The sequence below is a fragment of the Jaculus jaculus genome, chromosome 5 (genome assembly GCF_020740685.1).
Source record: "Jaculus jaculus isolate mJacJac1 chromosome 5, mJacJac1.mat.Y.cur, whole genome shotgun sequence".
Taxonomy (NCBI): domain Eukaryota; kingdom Metazoa; phylum Chordata; class Mammalia; order Rodentia; family Dipodidae; genus Jaculus; species Jaculus jaculus.
This window is the reverse complement of record NC_059106.1, coordinates 42,410,357-42,426,146: the sequence shown is the minus strand read 5'-3', so window position 1 is coordinate 42,426,146 and position 15,790 is coordinate 42,410,357. Positions and strand designations below refer to the sequence as shown.

The 15,790-nt window shown below is 52.8% G+C and overlaps 1 protein-coding gene across 12 annotated transcripts in view; it reads right to left on the bottom strand.

Moving 5' to 3' along the window:
• Positions 1-15,790, bottom strand: part of Camta1 (calmodulin binding transcription activator 1) — a 933,671-nt gene that overhangs the window by 76,529 nt on the left and 841,352 nt on the right. For all 12 annotated transcript variants that reach the window (XM_045148752.1, XM_045148751.1, XM_045148756.1 and 9 more), the window contains one exon: positions 12,191-12,325. In XM_045148752.1, the coding sequence (XP_045004687.1) occupies positions 12,191-12,325 (135 nt within the window). The remainder of the gene's footprint in view (positions 1-12,190; positions 12,326-15,790) is intronic.

Here is a 15,790-nt window from a genome sequence, read left to right as displayed (position 1 = left end):
TAAACTGCAGCATACGCCATGGCTCTGGCTTCCAGCCAGCTCTGTTCTCACCCACATTCACATCTGCTGGAGCGTAGGGAAACTTGGGATGAAGAAGGAGAAGCAGATGGAAAGGAGGAGAGCATGTAGAAGGAGGTGTTCAGAGGCGTGGTGGTGTAACATAGGCTCACTGCCTGAATACTTAATTCCCAATTGGTGGCACTGTTTGGAAAGGTTGTGGAGCCTTTGGGAGGTGGATCCTTGCTGAAAGAAGTGTATCATCTGGGGTAGGCCTTGGGGTGCTATAGGTCAGCCACACTTAGTTCACTCTTACAACCCCCTGCCTGAGGATGTGACTATGTAATGCCTGGCTATCTGCTCTGCCACGGTTTCCCTTCCATGATGAAACTTCTCCTCGAAACTGTAAGTGGTAAATAAACCCTTTCCCTTATGGAAATCCTTATGGAAATGAGCTGCTTCTGATTGGGTGTTTTGTTCCAGCAATAAGAAAGTAACTGCTACAGCCAGCTTCCATCCTAGGCAGCCATGGTTTGGGGCAACTTGGAGTTGTTTAGGCTCCTTCCAGGAGGAGGAGGAGGTGGACTGGGTATAACCAAGCTTATCTTCAAGTTTTAACTCTTTTTGTTTGTTTGTTTCTTTGGTTTTTCAAGGTAGGGTATCACTCTAGCCCAGGTTGATGTGGAAATCACTGTGTATTCTCAGGGTGGCCTCAAACTCACTGTGATCCTCCTACCTCTGCCCCCCGAGTGCTGGGATTAAAGGCGTGCGCCACCACACCCAGCAAGTTCTAACTCTTTATAGCCTAAGTTTGTTTCTGGTGTATTAGTGGTTTTTGCTCTGATTTTTTTTCTGCATGTGTGTGTGTTTGCATGTGAGTGTGCATGTATGCAGGTTCATATGTATGTGAGCACATGTGTATGCATTCATGTGGAGGCTACAGATAGACTCTGGGTGCTTTCCTCAATCACTCTCCATCTTATTTTCTTATGTATTTTTTGATACAGGGGCTTGTGCTGAACCTAGAGCTAGCTAGCCAGCAAACCACGGAGGGAGATCTGCCTGTCTCCACCTCTCCAGAATTGGATTTATAGGTGCATGCTGCAGTGATCAGCTTTTATGTGGGTGCTAAGATCCAAACTCAGTGTAGCAAACACTACCCACTAAGCTATCTTTCCATCCTGTCTGTTTATAAAAGCACCTCCTGCTATCAGTTTAAAACATGAGACATACTGGCCCTCTCATTTTCTGCCTCAGTTCACAGTGGGTAGAAAGTGTGGCAGATTTCGCCAGTGGAGGAAGCTGGTCTACTGCCTATCAAAGACTGTCTGGAATGTCCTGGTGTCACAGAGGTGGGAGACAAGGTCACTGGGCTGTGTAGAAAGGATCAGACACGTGTGTATTTTTAGGAGAGGCCCTGGTCTTGGCTCCAGCGTGAGGCCAAGTGTCGCCTTCTCAGTTCTGCCTGGAGCTGGACTGCCTTCCTCCTAGAGACCCCCCGGTCCACTCCCACTCCCCTTCCCTTCCGTGCTGCTGGTGTTCTCCGGTCTGCTAGTCTCAGGACCATTCCTTCCTACTATTGAATATAGGGTAGCATCTCCATTCTTTTCCAGGGGGAGGGTGGATTTCTGTGAGCCTGGTCCCAGAAAAGCCTATGGAAGCCAGCCAAATGCTAGCCTGGATGGGTCAGAGCACAAACCTGCTGGTTCTTCTGGGGTCCCAGGCCTTTCCCTAAGGCTATGCTTTCTGGGGAACTGCTGAGCCACATCCACAGGATGATAGAGAAATCCAAGTAGGCTTGCCATGCAGTCTTCCCACCTGCAGAACTCCTGTATTCCAGCAATATCCAGTAGTCAGAAGCTGTCTCTCCTAAGTCTGACATCAGCAAGCTATTTGGGTAGGGATGAATCACAGTTGGTTCCTGCTTTGCTTCGCCTCCATTCCGTGTGTCCCATAGGAAGAATGAGGGAGTATCCCTGGGACTTAGAGTAGCTGTGGGATACTCACTCTCATGAGGCCAGAAAGAGAGGCCCACTTTCCTTGGGCCACCTCACCTAGCAAACAGTCTGTAAGACGAGCATCAGATGAGTCCTGGGGCCCGCCTACCAGGTAAGTCTGAGCAGATGCCTTCTGCTGTCCTGTCCCAGGGACAGGCTTGGCACCATCATACCTGGATTCTTCAAACTCATGGAGCTCTATCCTCCCTCCATTTTTCCTACATGTGGCTCCCCCACCCAGCTGCCATGCTCGTCTCACTTTTTTACTTGGCATTGGACGTGGATGACCATGTCCTTCTTAAGATGCCTTCTTCTCTTAGTCTTCTCAGAATCCCAGTCTCCAGAGCTTCCTTCTATCTCACTGGCCACCCAGCCTCTTTGCCAAGTACTCTTCTGTGTGATGGGCAAACAGGAGGCCAGCCAATGGTAGACCAAGCAATTTCTTCATTACACCTCTTCATGGAGTGATTACCTTCCACCCAATGACTCTAACACTAACTATAAGCTCCCAGCTACCAAGTTTTATCTCTATTCTGTATTTCTTTTGCCTCCAGACTTTCAAAGCCAATTGTGACCTTGGTGTCCCTTGCTGTATCCAGACCAAGACTGAACTCTACATTCCCCCAGCTCCCAAACTTGCTTCTTCAAACTGCTCAGTCTCAGGAAATGGCTGTCCCTCTGTTTATTAAAGGCCTAAATCTACATAGTAATCCATTTTGTCCTCTTTCTCTTTCTCCATATGGAAGTCATTAGCAGGACTTCTGACTTTACCTCCAAAAGTCCTTCAAAGCCACAGTGTCTCTGGGGCTTGTTATTAACCTTTCCAGACCCACTCTGATCTCCTTCTTAAACTGATACTTGAGTCTCTGGGAGGGCCTCTTCAGCTGGGATAGCCTGGAGAACATATCCAAGTATGTCACCTTACCCCCTTAGTTACACCCCTAGACATATCTCCTCTCTCACTTAGTACACACCTGAGCGTATCACCTCACCTCCTCAAAGCATACATCTGAGTATGTCTCCTCATCCACTTAGCATGTAACTTCACATGTTTCCTTGCCCACTCAACACACCTGAGTATATCACCTCATCCTTCAAAAACACGCCTGAGCCTGTGGGCTTGCCTTCCACTTGTCTTATTCCTACAGATTTCGGGATGAAGTCCAAACTCCCCACATTGGAGGAAGGGTCCCTACGTGGCCTGGTTGCTGCTGGCCTCCTTGGCTGATTCTCTCCTCGGTCCCCTTCCCTGCCTCTGCTTCTTCTATTCTGGCACCAGTGGCATCCTGCTTGTGCCAGCATGCCAGGCCAGTTCTCCCCCTGGTGGTTCTGTTCTTGAGAATCCTTCTGCCTAGAATGTTTCTCTTGTGAACTTAGTATGGCTGGCACCCTTTCTGTCACTCATATCCCACCTTATCAGAGGCCCCTCTGAAGCCCAGCCCAGAGTGGCCACCTCGGTACCCTTCCCAGACCCCCTGGCTTGAAACCGCTGCCAGCACTCGGCGCCATCTCATGTTTGCCTTTGCTCGCTGTTTGCTGTCCTTCTCCCTGCTGGACTATAAACCCCAGGAGAACAAAGATTCCCTAGGCAAGTGTCTGGCACCCAGCAGAAGCTCAGCACATATTTACGGGATGATGGAAGAAGGAATGGCCTCAGGGGAAGGAGGCCAGGAGACGGGTTAGGACGTGCATGACTATTTTGGGCTGCATGATGGTGGTGATGGGGATGGAAAGAAGTACAGAACTTGAACATGAAGGAGAGAAAAGTGCCAGGCCAAAGCTGGCATATGGGGGCAGGAGAAGGGACCTCAGGATACGTCCTGGCCTTCTGGATTGGGACCATCACAGTTCAGGAAGGAGCATGGGTGGCAACACCAGACTGTTGTGAGTCCCCTCGAGGATAAACTGGCTTGCTCAAGAGAAGTCAGGGGGACGTTGTCCTGTGAGCAGTTGGATAGTTCTGGATCCATGTACCCTGTTGGTTATGGTTTAGATGTAAATGTGCCCCCACAGGTTCCTGTGCTTGGACGCTTGGTTCCCAGCTGGTGGTACTTGCGTGGGAAGGTTGTGGAAGCTTTGGGACAAAGGCTCAGCTAGAAGTGGGGAGCTGTGGGCGGGCCTTGAATGTTACATCCATTTCGGGTTCTGGCCTAAGTGCTCTGCTTCTAGAACAGATATTGTGTGAAGCCTCAGTCTAGAACTTTTGCCAAAACACATTGGGGTGTTTCACCACCACGCCTGCCACACTATGATGGACTGAAGTCCTCTGACACTACAAGCCAAAATAATCCCTTCCATCAGGGGTTTGATCAAAGAAGGACGAAAGCTGCTAATATACCAGGAGATGACATAGTGAGTCGTGGATGGGGATAAACACTCAAGGGCAGGAGGACAAAGAGAATTAAGCCAGCCACATGGACACTTACAGAACTTTCCAGAGGGAGGAGCTAGTGACAGATAAGGAGTTTGAAAAGGGTTGAAGGAAAGTATAGAGGAGCAGAGCTTTGGATGAGAGGGCCTCATGGGGGGGGGGCGGGGGAGAAGGGCAGTCAGTGGGGTCAGAGGACCAAAGGGCCACAGGGTCAACAAGGTGAGCTTAACAAGGGCTATTCTGGTCAGCATACCCATGATGCATGGATACAGGAGGCAAGAAGCTGAATGCCAGTTTCTCTGTCCTAGTCCCCATTCCTGAACACCTAGGAGGAGAGACAGCATCATCCCCGCAAGAGCGCACCTTCCTTAAGGATGCTCCAATGTTCACATGATAAATAACCAATGTCAAGTGGCGCTGAACTTTTCCTACTGTCCTTAAAACATGCCTCTTGGGTGATAGGATCCTGCCTTTGAACTCCTTTTCAGAAGAGTCAGCGCCCAGGCATGAGTCTGTACCCCAGTTTTTACTGTATTCCTCACCACACACAATTAGAGCTGTATGCAGAACAAACCCTCAGGAAGATCTGTGTTCTCTGGGGTATAGCAGTTAGTTACCTTCTCATTGCTGGAACAAAACCCCTGACCTCAAGCAGGGTTTACTCAGCTTAACAGTTCTGAAGGGAAGGTTTCATGGAAGCATCATATTTTGTTACAGTACTTGAGAGTGTTGGCAAGAATGAGCAAGCTCTGGCAGGAAGGAGCGTGGGCTATAACCCTCTAAGGCCCACTCCAAGCAACACACTTCCTCCCAAATTTCTGCCAGCTGGCGACTGAATGTGAAGCTTAATCACAAACACATGAGGCTATGGGGGACTTTTCACATTCAAACTACCACAGAGGTTCGGTCTGCCTTCCGCACAGCCTGAGGCCAGGTCATGGATGTCCCTGAACACGAGTCCATGAGAGCTGGGGTGTCTACCAGAACCTCAACATGTGATCTGACTTGGAAATAGGGTCTTTGTGATTGGTTACTTACAGGGGTGATCAGTTTAGTTCACAGTGGACTAGATAGATGGCTCCTAAAAGAAATAGGAGGATTATATTGCCAAAGTCCTGGAGTGACAAAGGTTGTCAACAGCCTCCTGCTACTAGAAGAGGCGTGGAGGATTTTTTTTTCCCCTCACCTTTCAAGAGGAGCCTGGCTCTAGTGATCTGGACCACTTTTCTTTTTGTGTATGTAGTGGTGTGTGTGCCTGTATGCACGTTCATGTGTGGATAGCACATATGTATGTGTGTGTGCACACAGAGGCCAGATGTCAATGATTGTCTTCCTCTATCGCTTTCAACCTCATTTTTTGAGTCAGGGTCTCTCACTGAGCCTGGAGCTCATGAATTTAGCTAGACAAATGAACCAGTAAGCCTCAGGGATCCTCTGTCTCTGCTTCCTCAATGCTAGGATTACAGTCATTCACTGTGCTGCCATGACTGACTTCTGTGTGGTTTTAATTGCTGCAGTTAGTTTAAAGATGCTGCACAACCACCTGAACAAGGGCAGCTTGTGGGAGCCCTGGGTTGATTCTGGCATGCACACTCAAGGGGAAGTTCCATGATGGCAGGGAAAACTGACGGCGTGAGGCAAAGGTGGGCATCACCTCCTGGCCCACAGCAGCAGCAAGGTGTGCCAAACACTGGCAAGGGGGAGCCGGCTATAACACCCATAAGCCCACCCCCAACAATACACTGCCTCTGGTAGGCTCCAATTCTCAAATTGCCACCAGCTGGGGACCCAGCATTCAGAACATATAAGTTTATGGGGGGACCCCTGAATCAAACCACCACATGTGGATTCTGGGGATCCAAAGCCAGACCTTCATGCTTGCACAAGAAACACATTACTCTCTGAGCCAGCTCCTTGGCCCTGACTTCCATCTCTGTAGCTTTTGATAAACTGTATGTTAGCTGTAGGAGAAAAATGCAGTCGTGAAGGAGGAGTGAGCTGATACTGCCTGCTAGAGTGTCAGAACCTCTTCCTTGCATGTTTGGAGTTAACCAGACATCTGAGTCCTACATGGCCAGGCAGCCAGGCCCATGATAGCTGCCTGTATCAGCCAAGTTTCTTGCATGGGCTGCCTGTTTCTTGTCTGAGTGGCTAGGCTAAGAGGCAAAGGTTGCCCCCATAGTTTTTGCAGAGGCCGGCTTTTCTCTCAGTGTCCCTTCTTCTTGGAAGGGCATGATCTGCCACTGCTGTAAGGACGCATGGCGAGGTTAGCCTTTCCTAGCCACACAGAGGAGCTCCATATAGAAACACTCAGCATGGCTGCAAAAAGCAAGGAGTCACTTCCCCTTGGTATTGGGCTCAGAAGGAGGAGCCAGCTCACTGCAGACCCCAATAGTTAAGATGCTCACCCCACCAAATACCAACATGATTTCCATGCCCAGTGCTTAAAAAAAAAAAAAAAAGCATGCCAACAGAACTACAGGCCCAAGTAGCCACAACCCGAAGGGATAATGTGGAAGGATGCAATATATTGAGCAAGACACTGTCTGGGGTCAGAGAGGACACTCCTCCTGCCACTCGACTTCATTCCCTAGTGAAAGGCTGGCTCAAACAACTTTGGTTGCCACCTATGTCCCCCAGGCCGCTGCTATGCACAGAAGTAGCCAGAGGCCTGTGCGTGCTAACCAAACTGTGTTAGACGAGAGCCCACTCCAGGTGGACACCAGAAATCTCCAAGCAGGGTCCTTGCTCACTTACTGGCCATGTCAGTGGGTTTACAGTGTCCAGAAACTGACCCTAGACACAGAAAAGGGTGAGCCTGGGTCCTCAGGCTATGGCCATAGTTGTCATTCAAACAGAAGACAAGTTATTGATTTTGTCTTATTAAATTCCTGTGAATTTTGCATCCTATGTCATAATTTACGTAGTTACTTAATTCTGTCCCTCCTCCCTCTGCCACACATTTGGATTGTTCTGGGTCTCTTGCTTATCCATGTCACACAGTAGGCCCCATGAGGGTGATGGCAAGGTAAGCTGCAAGGGTGTGGGGCATGAAGGGGAGTAGTGTAAGAGGGACCAGCGGGTATCCCAGGAGTGCCACCCTGGGAAATACTCCAGAGGCCTCTCGGGGACTAATATCACAGCTGGACTGCTCTCAGGGTCTCTAGATCCCTAGACACCCATTGTCCCTAGATTGTATGCAGTGTCTCTAAGTCTGTGTCTCCCTAATGGGCAGAGGAAGCTGGAGTTAGAAATTGGTCAGCAGGGGACTGCGTACCAGAGACAGCTCTAGGAGGCTAGTGACAAGAGGGGAGGAGGGGGCTACCCCAGTTTTATCTCATCCTCTTACACATAGGGCTCAATCAGTCCAAGCCAAACCTAGGAGGCCAGTCCTTGTCTTCCCTTCTCTCCAGCTCCCAAGACAGGGGAAGGCTCTGGGTTTTTCAGATACCCAGGCTGGCCTGGAGGTCAGAAAAAAACTTTCTCTGTCCCATGAGCTAGAGGGGGCACAGACATCCAGCCTGTCAGCACCCGCACAGAAGCAGACACCTGGATAATGAGGTTCTGGCTCCTGCCTCCCCTGAGATGACAAGGGCCCTCTGACCCTAGGTGAGGTCATCAGGCCAGGCTAGAAAGTTGCATCCATAGCTCACTCCAATCATCTCACCCAGGGCCTGAGGTCAGAAAGGTAAGAAGCAGCTTGCTGGGGTTCCAAACAGGGGACCAGCAGGGCCTAGAGTAAAGACAGAGGGCCTCTGAATCTTTTCAACCTGCCCTGGGAGAAAAAGTAGCTACAAGGAGAGAAAGACCAGGCATCCAGAAATTTGAATCACCTTCTCTTCTAGGGAGTCACTTAAGGGTGTTCCTGTGCCCTTGGCCTGATAAGGGTCTGCTGACTCGCTCAGCCACGGGGCTTCAGTGGTGAACAGCGTGCACTTAGTCTCTTTGCAAACACAGAGCAGAAGGTCGACACGCATAGCACTTCCCCTTCAAGCTCCTGTGTCCACCTGTTCGGTAGCAGGCCTTTACCAGATGGCCCACCTACCACCAGCCTGGAAGGTCCCCCTGCAAGCCCCAGTGAACAGCTAGTGTGCACAGACCACATTGGCTTTGTGCAGTAGGGTTGGGTCCTGGGGAAGTCATTTCTGAATCTGGACCTTTGGGGGAGAAATGGTGAAAAGTGGAAGTAGCCTGATCCTTGGCCAAAGATAGCAACCCTTCACCTCTCCTCTGGCCCCCTCTCCACTCTCTTTCCTGGAGAATTCTTCTTAGCTTAGCAGATGGCCGCTCAGGCTTCAGATGTCCCGACAAGTCCCTTCCTATGTGAGTCTTCCTGAGCATTGGGCTGGATCAATGCATTCTTCCATACGGCCCCTCTGCACTCATTTGCATACATGTCTGAATCTACCCTGCACACTACCCCCAGCCACCCACTGCAATGGGGTTCCAGCAGATAAGGTTCTGTCCCTAGAGCTCACAGTAAGACACTTGAATGGGGTCGGGATAAAAACCCTTTCAGTCCGGAGGAGCCGCTGCTGCAGCCCAGGAACCCTGAAGGCTGCGCTGTGGGTGGAAGCTGTGGTACCTCCTCCTAGTCGGTTCTCCTGCCTCCCCCATCTCTATGCCAGATCTCTTGCGGGATGACTGAGCCCCCAGTGGAGGACCTGGGGAAGCGGAGTGCCCGCACCATGGCTCCACCAAGGGAGCGATCTTTTCCCCTATAGGTGGGGCCGCGCACACAAAAAGCTGCGCTGGGAACGACAAAGGCTGAGCCGGCGAGGGGACAAAGGCTGCGGGCTGGGACAAAGGCGAAGGGCGTGCGCGCGCCTCGTGCGCGCGCGGGCCCGGGCATCCCACCTGGCTTGGCATCTGGTAAACAAATGCCTGGTTTAAACCCGGCGAGGGAGGGTGGACGGACAGTCGCGTCCTCCAACAGTCCCACCTCTGGGTCAGAGGCGAGGGGGACAGAGAGCACACCCAACAGTCCGATGAGGGCGAAGAAAGGAGGGAGGCTCCCGGCACCGCCGCGTTTCTGCGCATCGCCACGGTCCTCCCCGCCCCCGCAACTGGGACGGGCCGCGCGCCGCGAAAAGCCCGCCGTCCTGCGGCAGCCGGCGCGCCCCGGAGCCCCAGGGAGCCGAGCCGCCCGCTTCTGCGCGAAGGGCACCGCATTGCGGCTGCGCGCGCCGGCAGCGAGCGCGCGCTCGGGCGAGCGGGAGTGTGTGCGCGCGCGCGCCTCCCCGCCGCGGTGCCCCAGTTCGCAGGGCGCTGCAGTCCCCTCGCCCCCCTCCCATCACTCCTCTCCCCTCCCCCCACGCCGCTGCTCCACAACCGTCCCCGCGGGCTGGCTGGCAAGCTCGAATGGAGATTGTGTCCAGTGACCGTGGCGCAGCAGGGACTGAGCCGCGGAGATGCAGAGTCTCAGCGGGGAGTGGGCAAAGGAGAAGGGAAGAGAGGAGGGGAAAAGCTTACCACCGCCCGGCTGCTGCAGCATCTTCCTGGACAGAAAGTTCACTGCCAAGCCAGCCGGTTGACCAGAGGCTCGGGGACCCCCCCCCCCACAACCACCCGCGCGCCCTCCTGCCAGCTGTCCCAGCTGTCTCTTGCCCTGGGGCAGATTATGCCCCTGGCGCTGCGGCTCAGCGCTGCTCCCCTCCCCCACTGACCATCGGGCGGGTGAAAGGCTGGGAAAATGGTGGGCAAGCCACGTGTGTTCATCTGGGAATAGAGACGCACCCGGAAGCTCCAGGTTTCTCTTCAGACAAGTGTGTGTGTGTGAGTGGGGGTTCTCCCAGGTCTGCTGCTTCCCCATCCTCTCCTCTCTCATTATTTGAAGGGACACCTGGCTAAGAGCAAAGGGAAAGGAAGGCACAGGGTCCCTCTGTAGGGTGCCGAATGGCAGGCTGGCCTTCCCCCTGCCAAACAGGCCCCTTCTGTTTCCTTTAGTTGAGTGGCTTCCAGTCAGTCACTCAGAGCTGGGGTTCTAACTACTTGATAATGCAAAGCCAGACCTGCTCAGGTCTTAATGCCTCCCATCTCTCCTGTACCCTGCTAGGGGTTAGGGGTGCTTATTTCAATTTGGAGGCCTGCAGTAAACCAAAGTCAGTCCTGGGGCGGGAGGCTGCTAAAGAGCAGGTGCCCAGCTTGGCAGCAGACACGCTCCTAAGAGGTCTGGTGTGGCCTAGGGTCCAGGAGTTTGTTTGCGGTAAGGTGGTTAAGACCTTACGCTAACATCCTTCTCTGGGCCTGGGACCTGTGGGTGCAGCTGGCTGTCTGGGTTTCCAGGGACTAAAGGATATTTCTTGAGCTCCCTTGCCTAACTTGAGATTGCTTTCTGCCTGGGCTCCATCCATTTCCAAGGCAGGGTTCTTAACTGGTCCCAGCATGCTCAGTTCACCCGAGTGACGCTGACCCCATCACTCACAGAGAGAGAGAGAGAGAAAAATCCTGGGCTCTACAGAGCTCCCTGTCCCGTTCTCTATTAGTTCTGCAAACCTGAAACCACATTTCCTGAACAGGGAGCCCCCGGTCACTCTGCCCTTCTCTGTTACACACTGCAGGTCATCATCACAGTGCCTGCTGGCTCCAGCCTCAGCCAAGGATTCTGCCAAGGCCTGCATGGCACTCCCAAGCAGCACTGCCAGGGTGCAGATGGCTGCTCACCCCAAACCACCTCTAGGAGTGGCTCCCTAGTGTTAACCAGCCAGGGTGACTGCCAAGGGCTCTGTTGCCACTGGGGCAGGGGCTAGGACATGGTTGGGCTTTGCCCACTGAGAGGTTCTGGAAGGCCTTGCCAGACGTGGACGGGCAGACAGCAGCAGGGATAGGGCTGAGGTGAGGAGGCAAAAAGATTACTGGGAAGAGAGGGGTAACTAGGCACTGATCCCAGGGACTGCTGCCGTCTCTAGCAAGGTACTTTGTAGACTGTTACAGGCTGTGGGATCTGTAAAGAGATCGGGTACCCCACCCCTTCAAGACTCACTAGCTCTGGGTCTTCTTGCATCTTGCCTAGATGGGGGAGGGCAGCCTCTTAACTCTGACACCCCAACCTCCCTTTGCCAGCTTGTTCTGCAGAGTCTCTGGCATCTTCTCCCCAAGGGTGGGGCAACCAACTCACCAACTCCATGGTCATAGACAAAGCCAGTGGCTCTGGTGGCCCCTGCCCGCTCCTTAATTAGATTCTTCTCTTCCACTAGACCCTCAGCCACAATCAACGGCCTGGGCTTGTCTCCAAGGGCACATACAAGCTCATGTAAATACAGTCAAGAAGCCAGGGCAATGCATGTGGAAGGCTTCCTGGAGGAAGTGTGGCTAGCTATTCCTAAAAAGGCCCTTATCACACAGCCCAGCCATCTAGGCTCTGGATCTGAACAAAGCCCGGGCCTGAAGTGCTCTCTCAACGCACACATGGCTGACTTCTCCAGTAGGAGAGGGCTGGGCCATGCCTCCAGGACTCTCTGTCTCTCAGAAAAAAACGAGGAAGCATCTCTGGAGGGGCGCAGCAACTGTTTGGATCTTGCTGCTTGGGGGGCCTGTAAAGAGAAGGACCCCTCAACTTCCGAGGGTGGGGTTGTTTAGCCACTCAGCTCCCCTGGAAGGAGCAACAGCTACAGGCCAGCCTTATATATTTCATTCCATTCCTAGGACAGGCTGAGACTGGGGGTGGGCCAGGCGGCAGCTAGACGTAGGCTCAACTGACCCTCCCTTGGTAGACACTGACACCCCTTCCTGCCCCTCTCTGGGAGCTTTCTTTTTGTTCACATCTCACCCACCAGGTATCCCTCTCCCTCCATGCCCAGCAAGGTTCTCGGAACGCTGTTCTTACCATCCAATGACAGCCAGTCGTGCTGGGAGGAAGGGAGTGTGGGCAGAGCCCGAGCTTTGTACTCAAACACCACCGAGTTAGAGATGATCTGGTTGTTGAAGGCAACTTGTAGGGTCACAAGACCCGTGTCATGGGCTGGAAGTTAAAGAGAGAGAGAGAGAGAGAGGTCAGGGCAAGACTCCTCCTTGCTACCCTTCATCACTTAATGTCCAGCTCTCCTTAACCTCGTCTCTGCCAGCCATTCCTCAAGGTCCAAGTGTAATACTTTTAGGAGTGTTCTGGGGCTCCAGGTTCAGCAGGTACCTGAGATCCCCCAGAGGAACCTGCATATTTTAACCGCCTACTTGTTGTCTGTTCCCTGGGGAGAACAGGAACTCAGTTCAGACCGGCTGAATGAATGAGTGGACCAAAGACACTTCCCCTTCCTGAGGACGGACCAGTTTCTCTCCTTTCCCCATCCATCCCACACAGGATTCAGGTGCATCTGTTTAGGACTTGTGTATTTCATCCCTTCCTATAGCCATGTCTCAACTCATTTCATCCTAGATATGAATATGTTTAGGACCGACATGAATGTAGACCAATACGTTTGTAGATAGCAATACCATGTTACGATGTCAAAGGACTGGATGCCCCAGTTAAAAGTTCTTTTGCCTCTCACTGAAAACAGGAGCTTCAGCCATACCCCTCTGATGCCCACTGTGCACTAGAGGCTGCAGACCCCACGGGTACTGAGCTGGGGATGCTAGCGACCGCGTCTCCCTCTGTTGGCTATGAGGAAGGGCGTCAGGAAGGCAAGGCCCTTGTGGGGGCCTGTGCTCTGGCCCCAGCTCAGGGCTCAACAAACACTGCGTAGGTTGAATAAATGGATGAAATGTTCTCGGGAGCAGGAAGAAAATCAGCCAGTGGTGGAGAGTTACTTCCTGCCTGGGGTGGAACCCACCTTTCCGTAGCCTCCATTGATATCTTGAGGGCTGGGCTGACCTGTGGCCCCTAAAGATGGCCAGTAGGCAATGGTGGTTGTGCAGGGGCTTTGTTACCTTGTGGGGATCAGGTTGTGTGTTCTCAATCCTGCTTTTCTGGAGCCTAGACACCAATCCCCAGGGCCTCCCTAACCCTGATTTCCAGGGAGAATGTACAGGGATCGTGTTACTATTTGGGCTCTTGGCTTTCAGAAGCTTATGGGCACCAGGATGCCATCCAAGTCAGCTGCTCATGGTGACAGGGGAAAGCTCTGGCTTCCCCCAAAGGACCTCTGCAGATCCTACTTCCAGTGGAAGACCCGACGATATCTGTAGCCTCTCTCCAGCCCAGGTATGTGCAGGAGGGCAGCCGTCCTCTTGCCATTGTCCCCAGCACAGGTCTTGAGTGATCAGTGAGTTTTCCCCTGTGCCTTCTACCCTGCCTTTCTTGCTCAGCTCAGGGCCACAACCTGAACATAGGAGTTTCATGGCAAGGGTCACACTGGACCTCCCACAGAGTGACTCTCTGGGCAGGGATCCCCGGCCACATCCAGGGCCTCCTACCATTCTGACAGTGTCCCCGGGCAGAGCTCCAAGTTCGCGGTCACTCGCGTCCCCTGGAGATGTGCCTGGTTTACTAAAAGGAAGGAAGGGCTGTGGGCACATCTCCCTCCTCATGTGAAAACTCAGTACCGTCCCCGTGAGTGGGAGTGGGGGGTGAGGGGTGGAGCCAGATGTCCCAGCACAAGGCGCTCTATGGCTGCTCTTCTCTCGCTGTGTCCTGGCACCTGTGCGACCTGCAGCCATACCGCGAGGGGCAGGCTCCCGGGCATTCCCGCCGCCCCAGGGAAGCGGTGCGGGGCGCCTGTCAAGGAGTCTTGGATAGCAGGTCCGGCACCCGTTGGTTTTCTTCTGCTCTCTCCTTCCCTGCTCGGTGAGCCCATCGGTGGGTCGTGACCCCATCCATTCCTTTCCATCTCCATTGCCTTTGCTCTTGTCCAAGCTGTGACCATCCCTGGCCTGAGCTGACACATTGACACCTTGCTGAAGGCAACGCCAACACTCTTGCCACCCATTCCTGCTGGAATGGGCTTGAGGGCCCAGGAGATTGTCAAGGGAGTCTGCTCCCTCAAGTCATTAAAGGTCACCCTTGTCCCTCTTCCTTACTTAGGTTCTTTCTCCCAACACATTCTTCCAGAATCATCTTTTATTTTATCATGTGTGTATGTGTTCATATGCATGTGGAGGGGTGTGTGTATAAGCCAGAAGGCAGCCTCAAGTGTCCCTCCTCAGGAATGCCTTCCACCCTTTTTTAAAAAAATTTTTTGTTTATTTTTATTTATTTATTTGAGAGCAACAGAGAGAGAAAGAGGCAGATAACGAGAGAGAGAGAATGGGGGTGCCAGGGCCTCCAGCCACTGCAAACGAACTCCAGACGCGTGCCCCCCCTTGTGCATCTGGCTAACGTGGGTCCTGGGGAATTGAGCCTCAAACTGGGGTCCTTAGGCTTCACAGGCAAGCACTTAACTGCTAAGCCATCTCTCCAGCCCCCTTTTTTATTTTTATTTTTTGAGACAGGCTCTGTCATTAGCCTGGAATTTACCAATTAGGCCAGACTGACAGGCCAGCCAGCCCCACGGATCCTCCTGTCTCCTCCTCCCCAGCACTGAGATTACACACGCTTACCACAGTGCCAGGCTTTTGTTGTTGTTGTTTTGTTTTTTGTTTTTTTGAGATAGGGTTTCACTGTAGCTCAGGCTGACCTGGAACTCATTGTATAGTCTTAGGATGGCCTCGAACTCATGGCGATCTTCCTACTTCTGCCCCCCGAGTGCTGGGATTAAAGGCGCGCACCACCACGCTCGGCAACAGTGCCAGACTTGTTCGAGTAGGTTCTGGGGATTGAGCATAGATCGTCCTGCATGTGTGGCACTTTGCTGAGTCTCTCTCACGCCCTCAGAACCATCTTTTAAACACATGGGTTAGATCAAGTCACTCTGCTGGTTACAACTGGTGGCTTCTCATAGCAAGTAAAATTAGACCAGGTTCCTTGCTTTGACATGAAGCCTTCTCAGCCTGATTTGGTTTTTGGTCTTCGTTTCTCTGTTGCCAAATCCAGTGCTCCCCATGCCATCGTTATTCTGCAGCCAGTCAGCTGGGTTTGAAATTCCCATTTGCCAGGCCTCTCCTGCCCTCAGAGCCTTTGCACTGCCTTTGTCCTCCGCCTGCCCCGGAAGCTCTCTCCCACCCTGAGACCATATCCATGCCCTCGTTCTTCAGCCCCTGGCAATGGGCTCCCTCCTCTCCACTGTGGTAGGTTCTCGCCTGTCACCCTGCTTACTTCTTTAGCTCCTTATCTTGTCTCCCTGCAGCAGAACGTCAGCTCCTGAGAGCTGGGACCTCATCAGTCCAGCTCTCCATGCCCGTGCCAAGGGCAGTGCCCAGCATCAATCACAATCTGGCCGTCAGAAACTGTTGAATGAGCTCAGCGGGAGTTCGGCTCACTTTGCCTTTCATCACTTCATCTTTTTCTTTTTGCCTGTTGTGTGTTTAGTAGTGTGTGTGTGTATGTGGTGTATGAGACACTCCATGCACTCACCCGTGGTGGCTGGAGGAGCCCATTGGGTGACCTTCTCCA